The sequence below is a fragment of the Strix uralensis genome, chromosome 1 (assembly GCF_047716275.1).
Source record: "Strix uralensis isolate ZFMK-TIS-50842 chromosome 1, bStrUra1, whole genome shotgun sequence".
Classification (NCBI taxonomy): domain Eukaryota; kingdom Metazoa; phylum Chordata; class Aves; order Strigiformes; family Strigidae; genus Strix; species Strix uralensis.
The window spans coordinates 119,957,197-119,974,895 of record NC_133972.1 but is presented as its reverse complement, the minus strand read 5'-3'; the positions used below and the strand labels follow the sequence as shown (position 1 = coordinate 119,974,895).

Sequence of the window (17,699 nt, the reverse complement as noted above, 5' to 3'; positions counted from 1 at the left end):
TGGCTGCAAGCATCTTAAATGTCTGATCCTTCAACTAGGTGAAGATGACTTTAGGGGGGTGAGTAGCAGTTTGACCTTCTTGAGGCATTTCATTTCCATTGTGTATATTCTGCTGTCATTAGCCGTGGCTTCTGCCTTGTTAGTATGCCATACGCTAAAAACCCCATATTGTTTCTCCATGTGCAGGTAGAAGGAAATAATCCCTCAATTCAAAACATTTACCAAAACTTGGTCTTGTTCAAACTTCTTGTTTAAAAAAAAAAAAAATCCCATGAGACAAATCCCATACTTGGCCTTGAACCAGCTTCTTGTACAGTCCCACACTCTTGCATCATCACTCCAACCCCCAGCTGAAGGGCTGCAGTTGCTGAGCCTGGAGAAGCGTTTGCATATGGCACTCTGAGGTGTTGATAGGGTGGATCAGACCAAAACTACAGATTTTCCTCTATTGGAAAATCTTCCATTTCTTTCTCATCATATTGGCATGAAACTAAAAGCAGATGCAGGACTGAAAGACACCATGTTTGACAAGTACCTCCATTCAGAAAGCCATCTCTTTGGGAATATTTAAACTCTAAGTATTCTTTTTGTGGGAGTGGCTATTCAGAGTTAGAGCCAGAAGGACACATCTGGGGGTCCATAAATCCTAAGCAACTTGGTGTAATTGTATTGTACAGTTTACTTCTCAAAACCACTCCCAGAGGAGGGGACTTAAATCCAGGCACTGTGTAGGCTTAACACCTCAAACTGACTTCCTACCATGGCTTTTGGTCACTGACCTGTACAGCAGAAACATGGAGCAAGTCTCATAACAGACTCCAAAAAGCCTATATATTTAGATCAGAGCATACTTTTCACACTCGTGGGAGAGAAATTAAGTATTTTCTAAAAAATTAGTTATTTTAGGTATTGAATGTCCATCCAGGACTTTTTCTTTTCCATTCTGGAGACTGACTTTTAATCTTATAATTAAAAAACTACTTTTAAGATAGGCTGATAACATTCTGACAAGTGCTTTCAGAAATGTTATTTAAATTTTCTTTTTTCCAAGTTTCAAGATGTGGGAACTTAAAATTTCTAGTCTTAAACTTCAGTACTTGGTTCAGAGGTGGAAAAACAAATCTTGTTTTTAAACTGGACATACATCTTAGTAATTCTGTCTTCAAAATAAAAAAACGCAGCAAATTGCTGCCTGGCTGTTTGCTAGACTTTCAGCCTTCAGTTTCTTAATGTAAAGAAGAGATATGATCACTTGTATGATATAGTAGTTTATATACCTCTTTGCTAGAAATCCAGCATTTATTATCTGCTGGCAGGTGCCTGGTTCGACACTTATGCTGTTGAATAAGAATAAAATAATTTTGAATAAGCATTAAATAGTGATGCATCTACCAGGGAAATGCATCAGGAAGATATGATTACATTGAGTTTCTAATACATTCGTGAAGCTTATGGGAAGTTCAACTTGTCTCTTTCCTAACCAAAGAAGATGCTCAACTCTACTTGTGAGTAGTAAACTGGAGCTGAAAACCCTTTGAGGGTTTTCTGTGATAAATTTTCTTTATGTAGAGGGCTGAGCTTTAAATACTGGTTGGTTCATAAGTATTTTTCAGGATTAAGTTGATTTGAGGTTAAATCCTGCTCAGATTCCAGCTAAGGCATTATTGGTGACACCGAGGTCTTAACTGATGCTGTTGAGACCAAACTGAAACCCCAAGTTACTGCAGGATAAAAGACTGTTATTGATAATTGACTGGAATTGTTTGATGAAATAAATTTAACTGACAAATGCAGAGATTCTTTTGCACATAAAAAAAAAAGCAGATATTTTTAAAATACTTTTCCTCCAAATACAGTGTCTTGATCTGAGCATGCTGTTTCACAGTATAATTAGTTCTTTTATCTGTATAAAATCTATGCACTTGAGTCTTATTCCACGTGGTGCTACCTCCTTGCATTTGGTGACCTGTAGGAAATGTAGCCTGAGCAGGGACCTTGGTGAGCTGAGAGGGAGGATGAGGTGGCTCTAGGAGATTCTACAGTTCTGCTGGCAGCGAGGTTTTCTTCTCTTGGGTTTAACTTTATGGAAGAGATATTTTTGCTCTTGACTGGCTTTGCTGAAACCCCCCAAACAGCCTCTGATGCTGATACTTGAAATGACTCTGTCTACTAATTCTACACATAAAGTGAATAGAAATTATTATTTGAAGACAATATAATTTTAGCCTGAATAACTGAAAGCCTTTAGGTACTGTTAGGAAACGCTTTATAAAGTAGATGAGGTTTATAAAAAAATTTATTTATTTTTCAGGGTCAATAACATTGTCAGTCAAAACCCAATCAAATATTGAGCTTCACTTATCTTAAAAATATCTTTTTTTTTTTTTTTATGTTTCAGGACAATTTAACTTCCCTTCCATATTGAGTCTTTATCACTCATGGGGTTTTTTTAAGCCTCCTTTTGTTGGCACAAGAAAAACTTAAAATGCTTAAGAAGTGATGTAAACCTACCTCATAATTTCAGGAGCTTAAGATTTGAGGAAAAACATCCATCTGATAAGAGTTGGACACCCTCATGGTAGTCTTTGTTTTATTTTATTTTTTTCCTCCCCTTTCCATATCTTAGTATTTACTGAGGGCAAGAGCCAAGCCACCTATTCCTTAGTATGCCTGCACACTTTATCTCTTGGCTTGTCCTACACACCACATCCACCCCCATGCTGCCACCCATCTTGCTGGCTGCAGGACTTGCAGTGACACCATTCCTTTTAAGAGCAGGAATTGAGAGCATTGCTTAACTGATTAATATTTTTGTGCATAGAAACCAGGTAGTAGTGCATATGAAGGTGGAACTTAATATCAGATCTCTAGCTCCTTTACACCCAGGAAATGCACTTATGTAGTCTACACCCTGCAGTGAGGACAGTGTACCATGTTCTCTTTATCCCTAGGATGCTTTTGTGACTCAGCCTGTTGTGCAGGGCAGGATGAACAACTTCACCCCTTCAAGCTGGTAAAGGCTCACTTTGACAGCTGTTAGTCTTCTGTTTGTAAGCCCATTTTGTTCTTATTTGCAGAGCCCCTGTTGCAATGGGGATACTGAGCCATCACAAAGCTGTAATCCTACTCAGAATAACTGAGCAAGTATATCACTGATTTCTAGAAACATAGAATTGTTTGGGTTGGAAGGGACCATAAAGATCATCTAGTTCCAACCCCCTGCCATGGGCAGGGACACCTTCCACTAGACCAGGTTGCTCAAAGCCCTGTCCAACCTGACCTTGAACACTGCCAGGGAGGGGGCATCCACAGCTTCTCTGGGCAACCTGTTCCAGTGTCTCACCACCCTCACAGGAAAGAATTTCTTCCTTATATCTAATCTAAATCTACCCTCTTTCAATTTAAAACTGTTACCCCTTGTCCCATTGCTACACTCCTTGACAAAGAGTCCCTTGCCATCCGTAGGCCCCCTTTAAGTACTGGAAGGCTATTATAAGGTCTCCTTGGAGCCTTCTCTTCTCCAGGCTGAACAACCCCAACTCTCTTAGCCTGCCCTCATGGGGGAGGTGCTCCAGCCCCTGATCATCTTCATGGCCCTCCTCAGGACCTGCTCGAGCAGATCCATGTCCTTCTTATACTGGGAGCCCCAGAGCTGGACACAGGACTCCAGGTGGGGTCTCACAAGAGCAGAGTAGAGGGGCAGAATCACTCTCCTCTACCTGCTGGCTGCACTTCTCTTGATGCAGTCCGGGATATGGTTGGGTTTCTGGACTGTGAGTACATTGTAAAAGTGCAAATGGAAAGCACAAAATGGGATTGCAGCAAATGTACCAGTAAGTGTGCATCAGGGCCTCTCATGGAAGCACTTAAATAACCAGCATCTATAAAAGACAGTGTAAGATCAGACAGAAAGGGCACAAGTTCTCCCTGTAGTCTTCAATTTATGCAGATGACACAGAGAAGCATCAGCAAATTTCAGGATTTGGAGTCATAGGCTGTCCTGTCTCAGGCTGGCTCTAACCTTGGGCATGTAAACATAACAGCCAGTACTAACCTGGTGTGTGTAACAGGAGTGGAGAGGATGAAATGGTGGAGCCAGAGGAAATGGTTCTGTCATGTTCTGGTTCCTGAGAGTGCTGAGCTCCTCTGCAGGGTGAGCTGAGTGATGCTGAAGATGCTGCTGCCACCAGTATCTTCTCCTCGCTGAAGGACAGTCTCTGTGCTGCACTCTGCAATTGTAGGAAATGTTCCACCAGTCTCTGAAGGAAAAATGTCTGCTCAGGACATAAGGATGCACCAGCCACAGTGGCACGGGGCCCAAAAGCAATGATTTAGCACTAAGAATCTCCTCATCATGGGAATCACTCCTGCCTTAACTTAGGTCCTTTCCCATGTGCCTGATGTACAATGTGGCGCTGGTGGGGAGAGCTCCTCTCTCTTTCTAAGGTGCTACTGCTTTCATGGGCTGTGGGTGGGCTCCTTGACCTTGCCTTCAGTTACTACTTGGGTTTTCTTCTTTTTCTTTTTTTTTTTTTTTTTGGTAATGTGGCAGATTCAGTCTAACCTCCCATTTCAAACACCTCTGACTACCATGCTTATGTCTTTAAATCACTGCTGTGATGAGATCAGCTACTTCCTCATTACCTTCTCCATCTAGGACACCTGTTTTACTCTGAGTGCATATGTTACTCCACGTGTTGCAGCAGAAATTTGTTTTTTTAACATTTGGCTCAGTTCTTTGGGCTATGTAGAAGTAATGTATTTTAGTTGTGCATAAACATGATGATTTATATATATGGTGTTGCTGCAGTACGCAGATTTGAGCACATGTAACATAATTGCTTACTCTGTACTGTAACAAAATTATTCATTTAAACAAAAGCTGATTAAGTTATAGCCCTTGACAGAGAAGAGACAGAGCAATTCTCAGGACTCTTCTTGCTAGAACAAGACCTGCTAATGCCTCTATATTTTAAGATGGTAAAAACAGTGCATTAATCACTATTTCAGAGTCATGAAGATAAAATACTCCCTATGTTCATCAAACACAGACTTTTTAAGAGAAGCTTGTATATTGGATATTGCTCCCATTTACTATGTGTAATACAAATAATCTAGCATCTCGTGGTAGGAAAGAAAGCAAAAAAAGATTAGGCAATCTAGCACTGTACTATGGAATGTTTATCAGCATGTGTTTGAAATGGATATATTACTTACTGATGCCACCCAGGCTACTTGAAGATCCTGCTGACAAAAACCTTCTCCATCCCCCACATTGCTATGTGTATTGCATTTTTGTGTTAAAGAAGAAATGTTTTAGGAACATCTAAAGATATTTAGGGGTAATCTTTATTTTCCCTGCAACTTATAAGCATTCCAACTGCTCAGAGGAATTCACAACTCACTTTAAAATAATTTGAATAACTCATGCCTCTATTTCCTAATGTTTTGACATCTCGAATCTACCAAAGTATCTGGGAATTTCTGAATGCCGGTGGGGTCAAAATTCCATTTCTAGCAAGAGACTGAATTGTAAAATGGCAATTTTAAGTGGAGGGACTATTGTTGATCCAAATCTGAGTCTTGTCTCTCACCCAACCATTTCTCTAGGCTGGGACTAAACAAAATACTTGTGTTCAATTTTGTTATCAGTTTTGCTGCAAAGCACTTCTATCTTTTTTTATGGTGGTAGAGTTACCTGAAGTATATTTGTCCAAATTGCCAGTGAGATTTATCCACAACTGTAAACTAAAACACGATATTCTGCAGAACATTTTGTATCCATACCTGATACAGCTTGCTGCAAAACACTGCTGTTGAGAAATCTGTTGCCTATATGAGAATTAATTCAACCTGCTGGTGAATCACTAGGCAGCATAAAATGTTTATTTGAGTAGAGGACTGGACCAATTTGCTGGTGAAATGAAAGATATATAGTAAACATTATCTTAGTATTGCTTTACAAATGTAATTACTTTGAATGTGTCAACTTCCTTTGACTTCAGACCCCTCATCAGGTGAAGGCAGCTACACGGGATGGATGTGTGTGCCAAGCCAGGAGGAAATGTCAGCTGCAGCCCTGGAGGCCCTGGGGTGGTCCAGCTCTTCAGGGAGGGGACAGATGTGTGGGAAGGGAGTGAGGTGAGCGCTTATTTTAGCCATTGCACTAGATTCTTCTGTTCAAGGGAAGGAAAGTCTTTTACTTCCGTGCCTCCATTTGGCTAGGATGATGCTAGCAGAGCTGCATAGCGCTCTTTTGGAGGCTGTGATGAGTTACAGTGAAGTTGGTGACAGCTATAGATGGGAACAGCCAAGTGCTACTAACTGCCGCTGGTGCAACTGCAATATTTTGTGGTTCCTCTTTGTCCACATTTGACAACCCAAAACTGCAAGGACAAGTGCAAAGAGAAGCTTCAGTGACTTGTTGCTTTCCTTTGCCTTCAGTCTTCAATAGTGATTGCCTTCTTGGTGACACCACTGATGATGCAGCCTGCAATCTTGTTGGCTTCTTTTGCTGTTTGGGTAACTCCTGGGGCTCACTAGTTGCTGCGCTGGCAGCTGATTTACAAACTGGTGATGGCTAGAAGCTGCTGACCTTCCATAACTCATTGCGTGCCCCTTTCCCCTCTCCTCCTAGATTGTCAGTGACAAGCATGGAGCACCCAGGGGGCTGCCGAGGCATACCACTGCTGCAGCACAGGAGCTCATTGATCCCAGAACTGTGCTACAGCCTTTATTTGTGTTTTTCCCCCTGTGTGCCAGAGGAGAGGCAGTAGATACTTGCAAAGAACATTGCTAGGAAGGCGTCCTCACCTTTCCTTCACTTTAGTCCCAAACAGTTCCTTTAAAAGCACAAGTGATTCATTAAGGTGACGATGCACCCAAACTCTGGTTAAGGGTCTAAAAGAAACAACTTCCTTCTACAGCTTGCTTGTATTAGTGTCTGATCAGATGGTGAGAGATGCAGCCTTAGCACCAGTCCTTGTTTCAGTGCTGCTGCTCCAAACGCTGTACACGTTGCAAAGACAGACATAAGGACAAGAACTGTTCTGTTTGCATTTTCAAGCACCAAGGCAGCCTGTAATTAAGTTAGCAGTGCCAGCAGACAGATTTAAGTTTCCAAAACCCAAAGAGCTGTTGCTATCATCACCTTATGCTGTGTTACCACAGTAAACTAATAAGCAGTGTCAGACTTTACCTATCCTCATTTTAAGTTCCTCATTTGAAACAGAATGGCATCAGCTGCCTAGTACCACTTGTGTCCTTAAATATTCTGCAGGGAGGCCTTTCGAAAGTCTTATCCTTTTGCTGTGTTATTTACTGTAATATTGTGTGCGATGAGTCTGAAAGATAGTGAAAGAGATTAGCACTTCCGTGTCTTGCATGCAGAGAGAGGCTCTGTTAAAGATGAAGGATGGATCTCCTGTTGGAGGACAAGTATTCAAGGCCCTGTTCCACAGTAAGCTACTTATGTGGTTTGGAAATATCACCTAGAGGCAGATATTTGCATGCTGTCATCACTGCATACTGGTGCCTATATTCTTCTCCCTTTTAAAAAAATAAATTTGGTCTTTGTGCACTTCATCTGTGGCTGTATCTCTGTGCCTTGTTTTTACAAAGGAAGATAGTCACACTCTGTACCCAAGCCATGTTAGAGAGAAATACATTAAGGACTGTGAAGTCACCGCTATTTTAACAGGTACTCTATAAGCATTTTAAATAATAGGTTCTATTAGGCTCTGAGACCAAACTGCGTTTCTTTAAAATTAATTTTGATTGTAAAGTCAGTGAAGTAAAACCATGTTACACCCCTCAGAGAGACCTAAAGTACGCTTCAGGAATGAGGGAGGAACGCTGTTTCATGATGCTGCAGAAGTAGCATGTTAGCTCATCGGGGATTTATCCTGATGGAGATGCCTCTGGTGACTCTTGCGTGGCAGACCCCAGAAACAGTAGTTTGCCAGGCCTTTGCAGGTAGTTTTTTGTGAGATCCTAGCAGAGGCTTCCGTGCTGCTCCGAAGTGTGAAGGGAGCTGCAGTGCACCCTGTACTGAGCCACTTCTGTTTGCAAAGTCATTACCAGCTCCAACTCTTACCAGAACTGATGGTCATGCTGCTTCTGTTCACAGAAAATAAAAAAACCAAACCCATGGTTTGTCTCAATATATTTAGATATTTCAGTAAATATTGTGATGGTTCTTCCAACTGTTTGGCAATAACTATACCCTGGCCTTGTGGGTTATGTTTTCTTCAAAGTTGGACTTCATTGAAACCTTTATGAAAATAGTATATTAATCATTTGAATGCTGAACATTTTTTTTTACTAGCCATTTTTGACTTTTTAGCCATGAATAAGCTGCTTCTCTAAAGCCAGTCTCTCCTCATTTCTACCTTCCCGTTTAAGAGTACCAGTTACATGTCCTCACCAGAACCAAATTTGTCATGGGAGAAAGGGGAAAGGAAAAAATAAAAATTAATATTCAAAATCTTAAACTGAAACTCCTTTGTGCAGGGGAGGGTGAAGGAAACCTCACTGATTGAGTTGTTAATAGTGATTTTGACACTTGTTAGTTTGCGTCTCTTTTGATACTTTTACCAAACAAGCTTTCTGTCTCATTGCAATCTAATTTAAAAAGAATAACGATGGAGAGAAAAACTTTAATAGCAGTGAAGCTCCACCGCCTCTATTTAATTAAAATGTAGATAAAAGACTAACCAGTGGATAAACACAGGTCATCCAGTTTCTGAATTATCCTGTGATCCAGTCAGATGCTTGCTAGAAGCCTAGTTCCCCCATCCAAATGTTGATGCCATTTCACCTGATCATGCCTGCCTCTGTTGGACCTCCAGGGTTTCCCTCTGTCTCTATGCCTACAGTGAAAGCTAAATGGTAGAAGGTATTTTCTAGTGTGCTTGCTTAGATGTTTCTACTTTGGAGGTTTTAGAAGTGGTAAATAGAAAGTCTGGCTTCTAAAATAAAATAGATAGTATATTCTTCCATGGAAGATTTTTTTTTCCTGTGGCTGTAAGACCCTGTTTATCCTCTCAGATTGTGCCTGCATGTGCTGTGCATTTTGTTTGCTGTTTGTGGGCCCAAACTGAAAAACAGTAATTAAGCAGCTTGGATAAAGAATTGCATTACTGCTACTGACAGTCTTGGAGAGGTGATAGAGAAATCATTTTTTTTCTGAGGAAAGTTTGATGTAGAAGAAAAGAAGGCCAAAAAAATCCATACTTTTATTGATTATTAAGATTTTAATCATCAGCTACCACCAAGCACTCATATTTTGTGGGGGTTTTGTGTAGCAAGGTCTGATTTCTACTAGGTTATGGCCAGAGGTTGCTTTGTTTTCTTTCTCTCCCTCTCTTTCCCTCTTTTCACATGCAGAGAGAAATTGGAGGGACTGAAATATGTTGATGAGGCAAAGCATTAAATGGTGATCTACTTAAATTGTTAGTAATTCTCATTTCTTACTATAAATACAGTCCTGTTTTATTGCATCCACACAAACATAGTTTTGATTAGAAAGAAAAACTGTTAAGTGTTATCAAAGGCTATTCCTCCTACTGAAATCCAATAAGCTTTATCACTGTGCCATCTCCATTACTTTTAATAATAATGATTGTTTAATTGAAGTCATGTTGGTACTTCTGGGTAAACCATTTTGGCTGTTACGGAAATCCATATGCTATCTCAGACTGCAGCCTTACAACTATGTTAACAGTTACCTAATTTGATGTTTGTACGTGCAGTTACTCACTGTTGGACAGCATCAGTCCTTGAAAAGGCTGTATCTAAACAATACAGGGTAATAAAGCTTTTGTAGTAGATCAGCTGATATGTCAAAAGCTGCAGAGGGGGAGTTCAGTAAATCAGTTCAGCCAAGTGAGCCAGGTTAACATGAGGATTTTAAATACTTTGCTAGCTGGTGAAAACTGAGCCAGAATTGGGCTACAATATGATCATGTCAGCAGCTTCTCGAGTCCTGAGGATTTTGTAATAAACAGCAGCACGGCTGAAGTACAATTAGGCCATTTGCTTAGGTCCTCAGACTGGTCCGAGCAGCATCTATACTCATCACAAATAAACGCAGCCTTCAACCTAGTGATGGGAGTACTCTGAGAGTTCAGGCAGAAATTAACTTTTCCTCTGGAAATTTTGTATAAATATCATAGCACTTCTACACTAAGAAAACCAAAACAAAACACACACTTCTGAACCAAAATCTGATTTTTCCATAGCAAAAATGTATGCCTAGGTATTCTAGCTTAACGTATCTTCAGGGATATAACTTTTTAAATAGGGTGACTAACGATTCCTTCTTAATAAACATTTTGTGTGGGAGTACATCTTTCTGCAACACGCAGGCAGGCGGATACTGGTAAGTAGAGGCAGCTTGTCGGCTCTTGACAAGGACTGCGGAGGAAGCACTTGGTGGCAGGACACTGGAGTCGAAGGGTAAAAGGAAGAGCCTAGATTGGAGAAAAATGCATAAGCGTGACAGGATGCAAGCGCAAACGATGGCCAGGAGGCAGCCTGGCAGTCCTGGGAAGCGGTCAGGGCCAGCTGGGAGAGACTCAAACACAGGCCAAGGCACAAACCCCAGCACTCACAGCACCTGCTGGTATCACCAGGAAAGTGATGGTGAATCAGCCCCTCACCACCCACCGTGTTTCTCTCTAAGGCTAATGGCACTAACAGCAGTCACGGCTGGTACACAGGGGTTGAATTTCTCAGCCGTTTTGCAACATCGGCGTGTTGGAAACTTGCCCACCTTGAATTTTAAACGTGAGTTTCTGACTCCAACTCCACCACTGCATAAGTTGCTCAACAAATAGCTTCAATTAATAAATTTGCAAAAATAATGAGAGATTTTTGGATAACCTGCAAGCAGAGAGGCAGCTTTCTCTGCGTATTAATCTATGTTACAAATCACTTCTAGCTGCTGCTATAAAAAATCCAGCTTGACTGATTAAAGTTCATGTTTCACACCTTTTTTGGCAACACAGGAGCAAGCTATAATTTTACTTATTAAACCCAAACTCTGTTGTAATTTTGTTATTCAGAAAGCTTTGCAGTAAATTAATCATCAGAATTACTGGGCCGCTTTGTTTTAAATCAATCTAAGGAGTGCCCAGAGGCTTTTTTAGTGTTTTTTTTCAGAGCACGCTGTAGATTCAGATGACTAAAGAAATTTTTAGTAAGAATATTAAAAAAGTCATTTCTTTCCCCCTCTCAGAATAAAACAAACCCCTGTCACATCTTCACGAGGACCCCATGGCCCAGTAAGTAGCACTCATGACTCACCTCTTCCCTTGCACCTCCACGAAGTGTTTTCATGTGGAAAATAACAAAAAGGGTGTCTTCAGCTGTGTCAGTAACTAGCATCTCCATCAGCACCAGGTAACGCTGCTCAGGTACTATCTCATAAATCTTGCCAGAAGTCACAGGAGAAGGAGCAGAAGCGCAGGGCTGTTGCCCATGGGGAACTGAAAGGAAAGACCCGTGCAAACGCCAGCGCCGGCCAAGCTGCCTGCTCGCCCCTTCATGTGGTGCCTAATCCAGCCCAGGCCAGTCCAGGCAGTTTTACAACACATTTTTCCCATCTGTGTGCTAGTGGTTTGATAGTAAAAAGTGCCACACTGATGTCATGTTGTCAGTGCACTGGTTGCCACTGACAGGAGGAAAGATACTGTCACCTGGATGTCTCCGTTGCTCGAGAGAACAAGCACTTTCTGCTTAACTCCAGTTTCAAGACTGACATGGCAAATTGTTTGGATTTTTTTTTCTTATCTTCTTTTAAATTAACCTTATTTAATACAGGATCTTGCTGGATTTCTACATGCAATTGAATTTAATGGTAACTATATTCCATTTTGCAATATATTGTAATGTAAGTGGTTAAATATGTAACTTAAGCATTTTAAAACATGAAACTGTAAGAGAAATTTTAATTGCAACAGAAAGACTCTTGCCTGCCTACACATTGTATTTGTTTAATGTCGATTTCTCTTCCTGTAGTAGTGAAATGGCATGTCCATATTTAAAATCTGAAGTATTGACAAAATCTTCTGAGCACATAAAGCTGTTTAGGCAAAATAAAAGAGTGCCTGCCACGCTGCAGCTACAAAAATGAAACAGCTCATCAATTTACCAAAAATCTGCCTACAGACGAGGCATTCTCCAGCCTTCAGGAAACCTGATGCTTTTCTCACGCAGGAAGAAATCCTCACCACGCTGTGAGAAACCTCCGCTGACTTCAATAGGGCCAACTCACGAGATTGACAGGGCTATCATTATGCTTTAAAATTAAGCTTATGCACATGCATTCACAAATAGGAACTGTAACAGCAGAAAGGCTTAATGCAGCAGTTATAAGGGAAGTGAAAAATCCAGAAATAATATTCTGCAGTTCGAGATTAACATGTTAGTCACGAAAAATCTAATTTTGATAGAAGGTCAAACCTTTAAAAAGTTTTTTTCCTTAGCATGTCAAAATCTCACATTTCTTCAGCTGTCACAGAGCACTGTTAGAAATAGAGACAGAATCTGCTGATTGAATTAAAGTGTGGTTTCTCAGAGACTGAACCAGTACTTATTTTGAAATTACACCTAAATTATTAACTACCCACTTAAAAGCATAAGTAAACCTTTGGCCTCATAGCATCTCTATAATCTATCACAGTATAAAACCAAAAGGTTTCTGGTATCTGTAATTACTTACCAAAATAAAGGACTTTTCTGTGTGGCAGTGTTGTTTGTAAATGTTTTATTAAAAAAAAAATCTTTTAATGCTATTAGTCAATACATGTGTAATAATACTTAATAAAGTATCACGTAGTAGTAGGTATTTTGGATTCAGGAATGTAATGGTTTTAACTAAATCATCAGAGCTCTGTTCCGCTCCAGTCTCTTTTGTCTTTTTTTTCCAGAATTTAAACAAACTCATTCTTTGTCAAGGTACGTCATCCTTAAGGCCTTGCAAACTTTTTAGTGATTGAACCAAAACAAAGAGAGAGCTCGGCTTTCTTGATCTGAAGACCACATTGCTCTTGAGCTTAAAAAGGTGCCTGCGGTTTTCAGTTAGTGGCAAATCAGCAAGAAAGAGATCACAGGAGAAAGAAGGGGCACTTGGAAATCAAAACAGTAAAGTGCACAGTTATACTGTCCGAAATTGTATTAATCTGATCCAAAGAACTTGCCGGACTGTGGATATTTAATACAATTTGGCTTGCATGGAACATACAATCACGATCGGACAGAAAGGATTTTCTTTTTCTTCCTGAAGTCATCTACAGGATTTATGGAATTCAATTTTCAAGGGTAACATACTGCAGCTCTTTGGATATTGATCGGTTTCCTAAGTCCACAAGGAGATGGAGAAGGGGGGAAGGTGTGGAGGGTTGCAAGGTGTCCTCGTGCCTTCTGTTTTGTTTAGATGCCAGTACTCTCCAGTTCCCCATCCTCCAGCCCTAATGCAGCATGCGACCTAGAAATCATAAAGAGTTTCTCTTTATTTGTGTACTGTCTTTGAGTTTGCTGGGATTGCTCCCCTGTTTGTTCTCTGCTGGTAGCCTTGAGGGGGTCCGTCTTCTCGACCGGTTCCTCCTCACAGTCCTGGATTTTAGTGGCTGGGGTGTTGGCAACTGACTCCAAGGAGGTGCCTGCCTCCTCCAGGTGGCTGTAGCCCTTATTGCTGCTGGAAGGCTCAGACTGGGAGCTCTGGGAATCCGTCCTAGTGATGGGAGGAGGGGTTGAGGGGGGAGGTCCTCCCAGATCCAGAGATTTGGAGTAGCTAGAAGATGCCTTTACCAAGAGGCTGGAGTTCAGGCACCTGCTGACAGCTGGGGACCGAGGCGGCTCAGGGAAAAGAGGACGCCTGGCATCAGGCAAGCAGCTGGTGCTCTGCCGCCTGAGAACCAGCTTGTGCCTCCTCGTCCCGCAGCTTCCCTCACCGTGGCTGCTGCTGAGGTTGGTCAGGCTCAGTTCGAACTCCCCCCGTGGGATCTCCCGCGCTCCCCGCTCACCGGGGGGCCTCCGCCAGCCTCCCCCTCCACCACTCGGCGCCAAGGGCAGGAGGGCAAAAGCGCTCAGTGAAGAGCCAACAATGGAGCTGGCTGTGCTGCGCCGGCCCCAGCTCTCTGGCGGGCTGCAGGGCGGGCTGGTGACAGTGCGGCCAGCATGGGCAGCACGCTCCTGGTAGATGCTGTAGACAGCCTCGGCCAGGCTGGGCGGCTGCGGCGGGGTGCAGAAGGAGGAACGCCGTGGCGAGGACGACAGGTCTGGCGGGGAAAGGGAGACCCCCAGTCCCGGTGGCCAGGAGCTCTTGGCCAGCATGGCAGCAGCACCCAGGCCTTCACCACCAGGTTTCAGCTCCAGGCCCCGGGACTGCACATAGTTGACAAAGCCGTTCAGAGGAGCTGAGGCCGGGGTGCCTCCGTCCTTGGCCCGCAGGCTGTGGGCATCGATGACAGTGGAGTAGAGGTCACGCAGGTTGATGATCTTGGTCTTCTTGTCGCGGTTCTCGTGCAATACTGCATTGGCACAGATGAAGAGGAAGATGCCGATACCCATGATGAGGGGGCCCAGCACCTTCAGCTTGTCTGAATGCAAGTAGCTCGAGAAAAGACGGAAAAGCAAACCCACCGAGGTCTGGGGGGATGAGGAAGTGGGGGGGGACTGTGGGGACCCCCGAGTGGTAGCAGTGGTGGAGGTGTTGGCTCTGGAGGGTGACTCTGGATGGATCCCTGCTTGAGCCCCTTCCTGGTTCCGGGAGCGGTTCTTGGGGGTGCCACCCTGCGATGCCAGGTGCCGGCCCCCACTGAAGCTGCCTTCTCTGTACACCTGGCTGGGCTTTGGCCAGTAGCCCACCACGGCCAAGGCGATGCCCACCAGCAGTACCAGGATGCCACAGAGGGCAATGAGCCCCGAGAGGGAGCAGAGCTTGAGCTTGCCTTTCACCACCACCACGTCGTTCTTGCGCTTCTTTTTGGCCTTGCGTTTGCGTTTGGGGACTTGGCTTTGGGGTCGCAAGGGGTCCTGTTTCCTAGCCGAGATCCTCAGGAGGCCTCCAGTGGCGATCATGGCTGGCTACCCAGAGCACTGCCCCCAACGGCCACTCCAGCTCCTGCAGTGAAAGGGAGAAAAGAGGATGAGGACCAGGGGCAGACCTGCAGCACAAGAGGTGTCTCTGCTGTTCCCCATTCAAATTCCTGCTAATTAAAAACCTCAACAAGTGTGATGGGGGTTAACACCAACAGGCTGGTCTCCCTTGCCCACACAGCTCCCACGTATGAGAAAGAGACAGGCAGACTGGCAGCATCAAAGCAGCCATGTGCCCCACCACACTCCTGCCAAACAGCTGATTAACTTCTTTACACTCCAGGTGAAGGATAGAGGGAGTAGTATCTGCTGCTGTAAGCAGAAAAAGATCTTGCTGGTCTCAGAAGGAGCTTGCAAAGCACCAGGGCACAGAAGATGCTGAGCCCCAATCCCTAACAGGGTTTGGGGTTACACTGCACACTGGCTGTGATTAGTGATGTCACACAGGATTTGAGGTGATGGAGGAAATAAAAGCAGGAAGGCAGCATATTTGATCTATAGATACCATTTGTTTTATTACACTACTTACACATTACTGGGGGGAGCATTAAACATTACTCGCCTTTCTTAAATGAGTGGGAAAGGAATTACTGTGAAATACAAAAGGGAAACATTTGAACACTGGAAAGTGGTGCCCTGTGAAAGTTTTTTCCTAGCCATTTGCACTTGATCGGCAATATTACAGAAATTCATCTCCTGCCTGCAGTCCAGAGGCAGTCCTGGTTTGGGAACATGTGCAATGCTCCAGGTAACCGTTATGTAACAGCAGCGAATTCCCCCCCCTCCCCAGAAAGGGGAGATGGTGGCTGGCAGGTAAGAGATGGCATGTCAAATCTTATTAAAGCAGGAACAAACCCTTGCGAGTCACCTGGGGAAACAGCAATGACTGCTTGTAGGGAAACTGGCAGGAGACTAAACACTGAGCATTTATGGCTTCTGTTTCACTGGACCATCAGAAGTCATCTCTGTTCCAGTGATCTGAGCTACAAAATACAGAATGTAGGAGCAATTCCTGTACCGCTGCAATTCTTTTTGGAAGATATTCCTTCATGCTACCAAGAAGGATCTCCTCCCGAGTGTCCAATTATTTTTTCTTTGAGGGAGCAAAAGATGACAGCACGGAATATACTATGATTAACAAAGTTCAATTAATTGCACTGAAAGGCGATTAAGTAAGCACCTAAAAAAAAAAAAATCTTGCTCCCTTCCCCTGTTCAGCTTTGAAATCTCATTTCTTTTCTGTTCTATTGCCAGATTTGCCACGTATGCAGTAATTTTGTGTCCCATTTACTCCGTTTGTATTTTCCCCGGAAAAAGAAGGGTGCTGTCAGCGAAGACATTGTTAGATTACTCTCCGAGGTACCGCACGCTCAAAACAAAGAGCAGAGACTTTGTCTTCTCTTTCCTGTCGTTGAACTATTTATTTTTTTAAAAAGGGAAAAAAAAAAAAAAAAAGAGCGTTTTTTGTTGATGCAAAAGTGTAATTATCGGGGCATGCTTTGCTTTAATTGCCGGTTCGTTGATCTCATTTTTTCTACTGCCCCACTAGCCAGCAGCGGCGAAAACAGATGGCGATCGGCTCCGCGGAACCTTCCCAATTCGGCATCGCCGGGCACTTAGTTTTGGCGATGGGGAGGGCAGAGCTCGGCGGCGGCGGAGGGCACGGCCGGCCATCGCCGGTGACCGCATCGCGATAAAACCACCCGGGACTCGCAGGGGCCGGAGCCACATTTCGCACGAACTGACCGCGACCTCCACCCACACCCCAGCCCGCCGCCGCCGCCCGCCCGGGCGAGACCTCGAGCACCACCCCGACCCAGCTCGGTAAAGACCGAATACAGTTTTAATAGTATGGACAGGACCCGGTTTAACCCCTTCCTACCCCTCGGGCGCCTCAGATGGAGCTCGCCGGGCTCCGGCTGCCGGGGCAGGGGCCGCCACGCACCGTTTTAGAGCAGCTCCGGCACCAGACCCCGGTGCGCCAGCCGGGGGCTGCCCCGCCGCTCCCCGCCGTCGGGGCGGAGCGCCGAGCCCCGCCGGGCGGCAGTCCCGGCCCCTCAGCCCTTCGGGGCGTCGGTCGGGGGTCGCCGGCGGCCGAAGACGCCGCTCAAGATGGCAGCGGCGGGGGGGCGGGGGGGGACACGGGGGGACGCGGCCACTTACCGAGGAGGACCGGGGAGAAGTCCGCGCGGGAAGCGGCCGAGCCGCCGCGGGGAAGAAACTTTCCGGCCCGAGCGGGCATCCCCGCGCGGCGCCCGCCCCGCCGCCGCCTCGCTGCCCCTCACGGCCCCGGGCGGGCGGGCGGCGGGGCTGGGCCGAGCGCCGGGCGCCCCCTCGGCCCCGCCGCCGCCGGCCGCCTCAGGGAGCTCCGCCGGAGCGCTGCCCCCTCGCCATGCCGCATCCTTCCCGCCGCGGGGCCGCCCCCCGGCAGCCCGCCCGCCCTCGCCGCCGGACCCGCCGGCGCCGCTGCCTGTGCCGCCGCCGCTGCGGGCGGTGCGCGGCTGCCGCGGCTGCCGGCCGGACTCGGCGCCGTTGCTAGGAGACGGGAGCCGTGACACAGGGAAATTGCGGCAGGATGGCCGCGGCCGCCGCCCCCC

General features: G+C 45.0%; 1 protein-coding gene across 2 annotated transcripts; it reads right to left on the bottom strand.

Moving 5' to 3' along the window:
- Positions 1-12,760: 12,760 nt before the first annotated feature.
- Positions 12,761-17,426, bottom strand: TMEM200C (transmembrane protein 200C). 2 transcript variants are annotated; one of them, XM_074878627.1, is made up of 2 exons: positions 17,266-17,426; positions 12,761-15,127 (listed from the first exon to the last, which is right to left on the bottom strand). In XM_074878627.1, exon 2 carries the CDS (start codon positions 15,082-15,084, stop codon positions 13,435-13,437), a length of 1,650 nt encoding a protein of 549 aa, XP_074734728.1. In that variant the 5' UTR covers positions 15,085-15,127; positions 17,266-17,426; the 3' UTR covers positions 12,761-13,434. The 2 variants fall into 2 exon arrangements, with proteins under 2 accessions (XP_074734728.1, XP_074734738.1); XM_074878637.1 differs by lacking the exon at positions 17,266-17,426 and adding an exon at positions 17,048-17,179.
- Between the last annotated feature and the right edge of the window lie 273 nt (positions 17,427-17,699).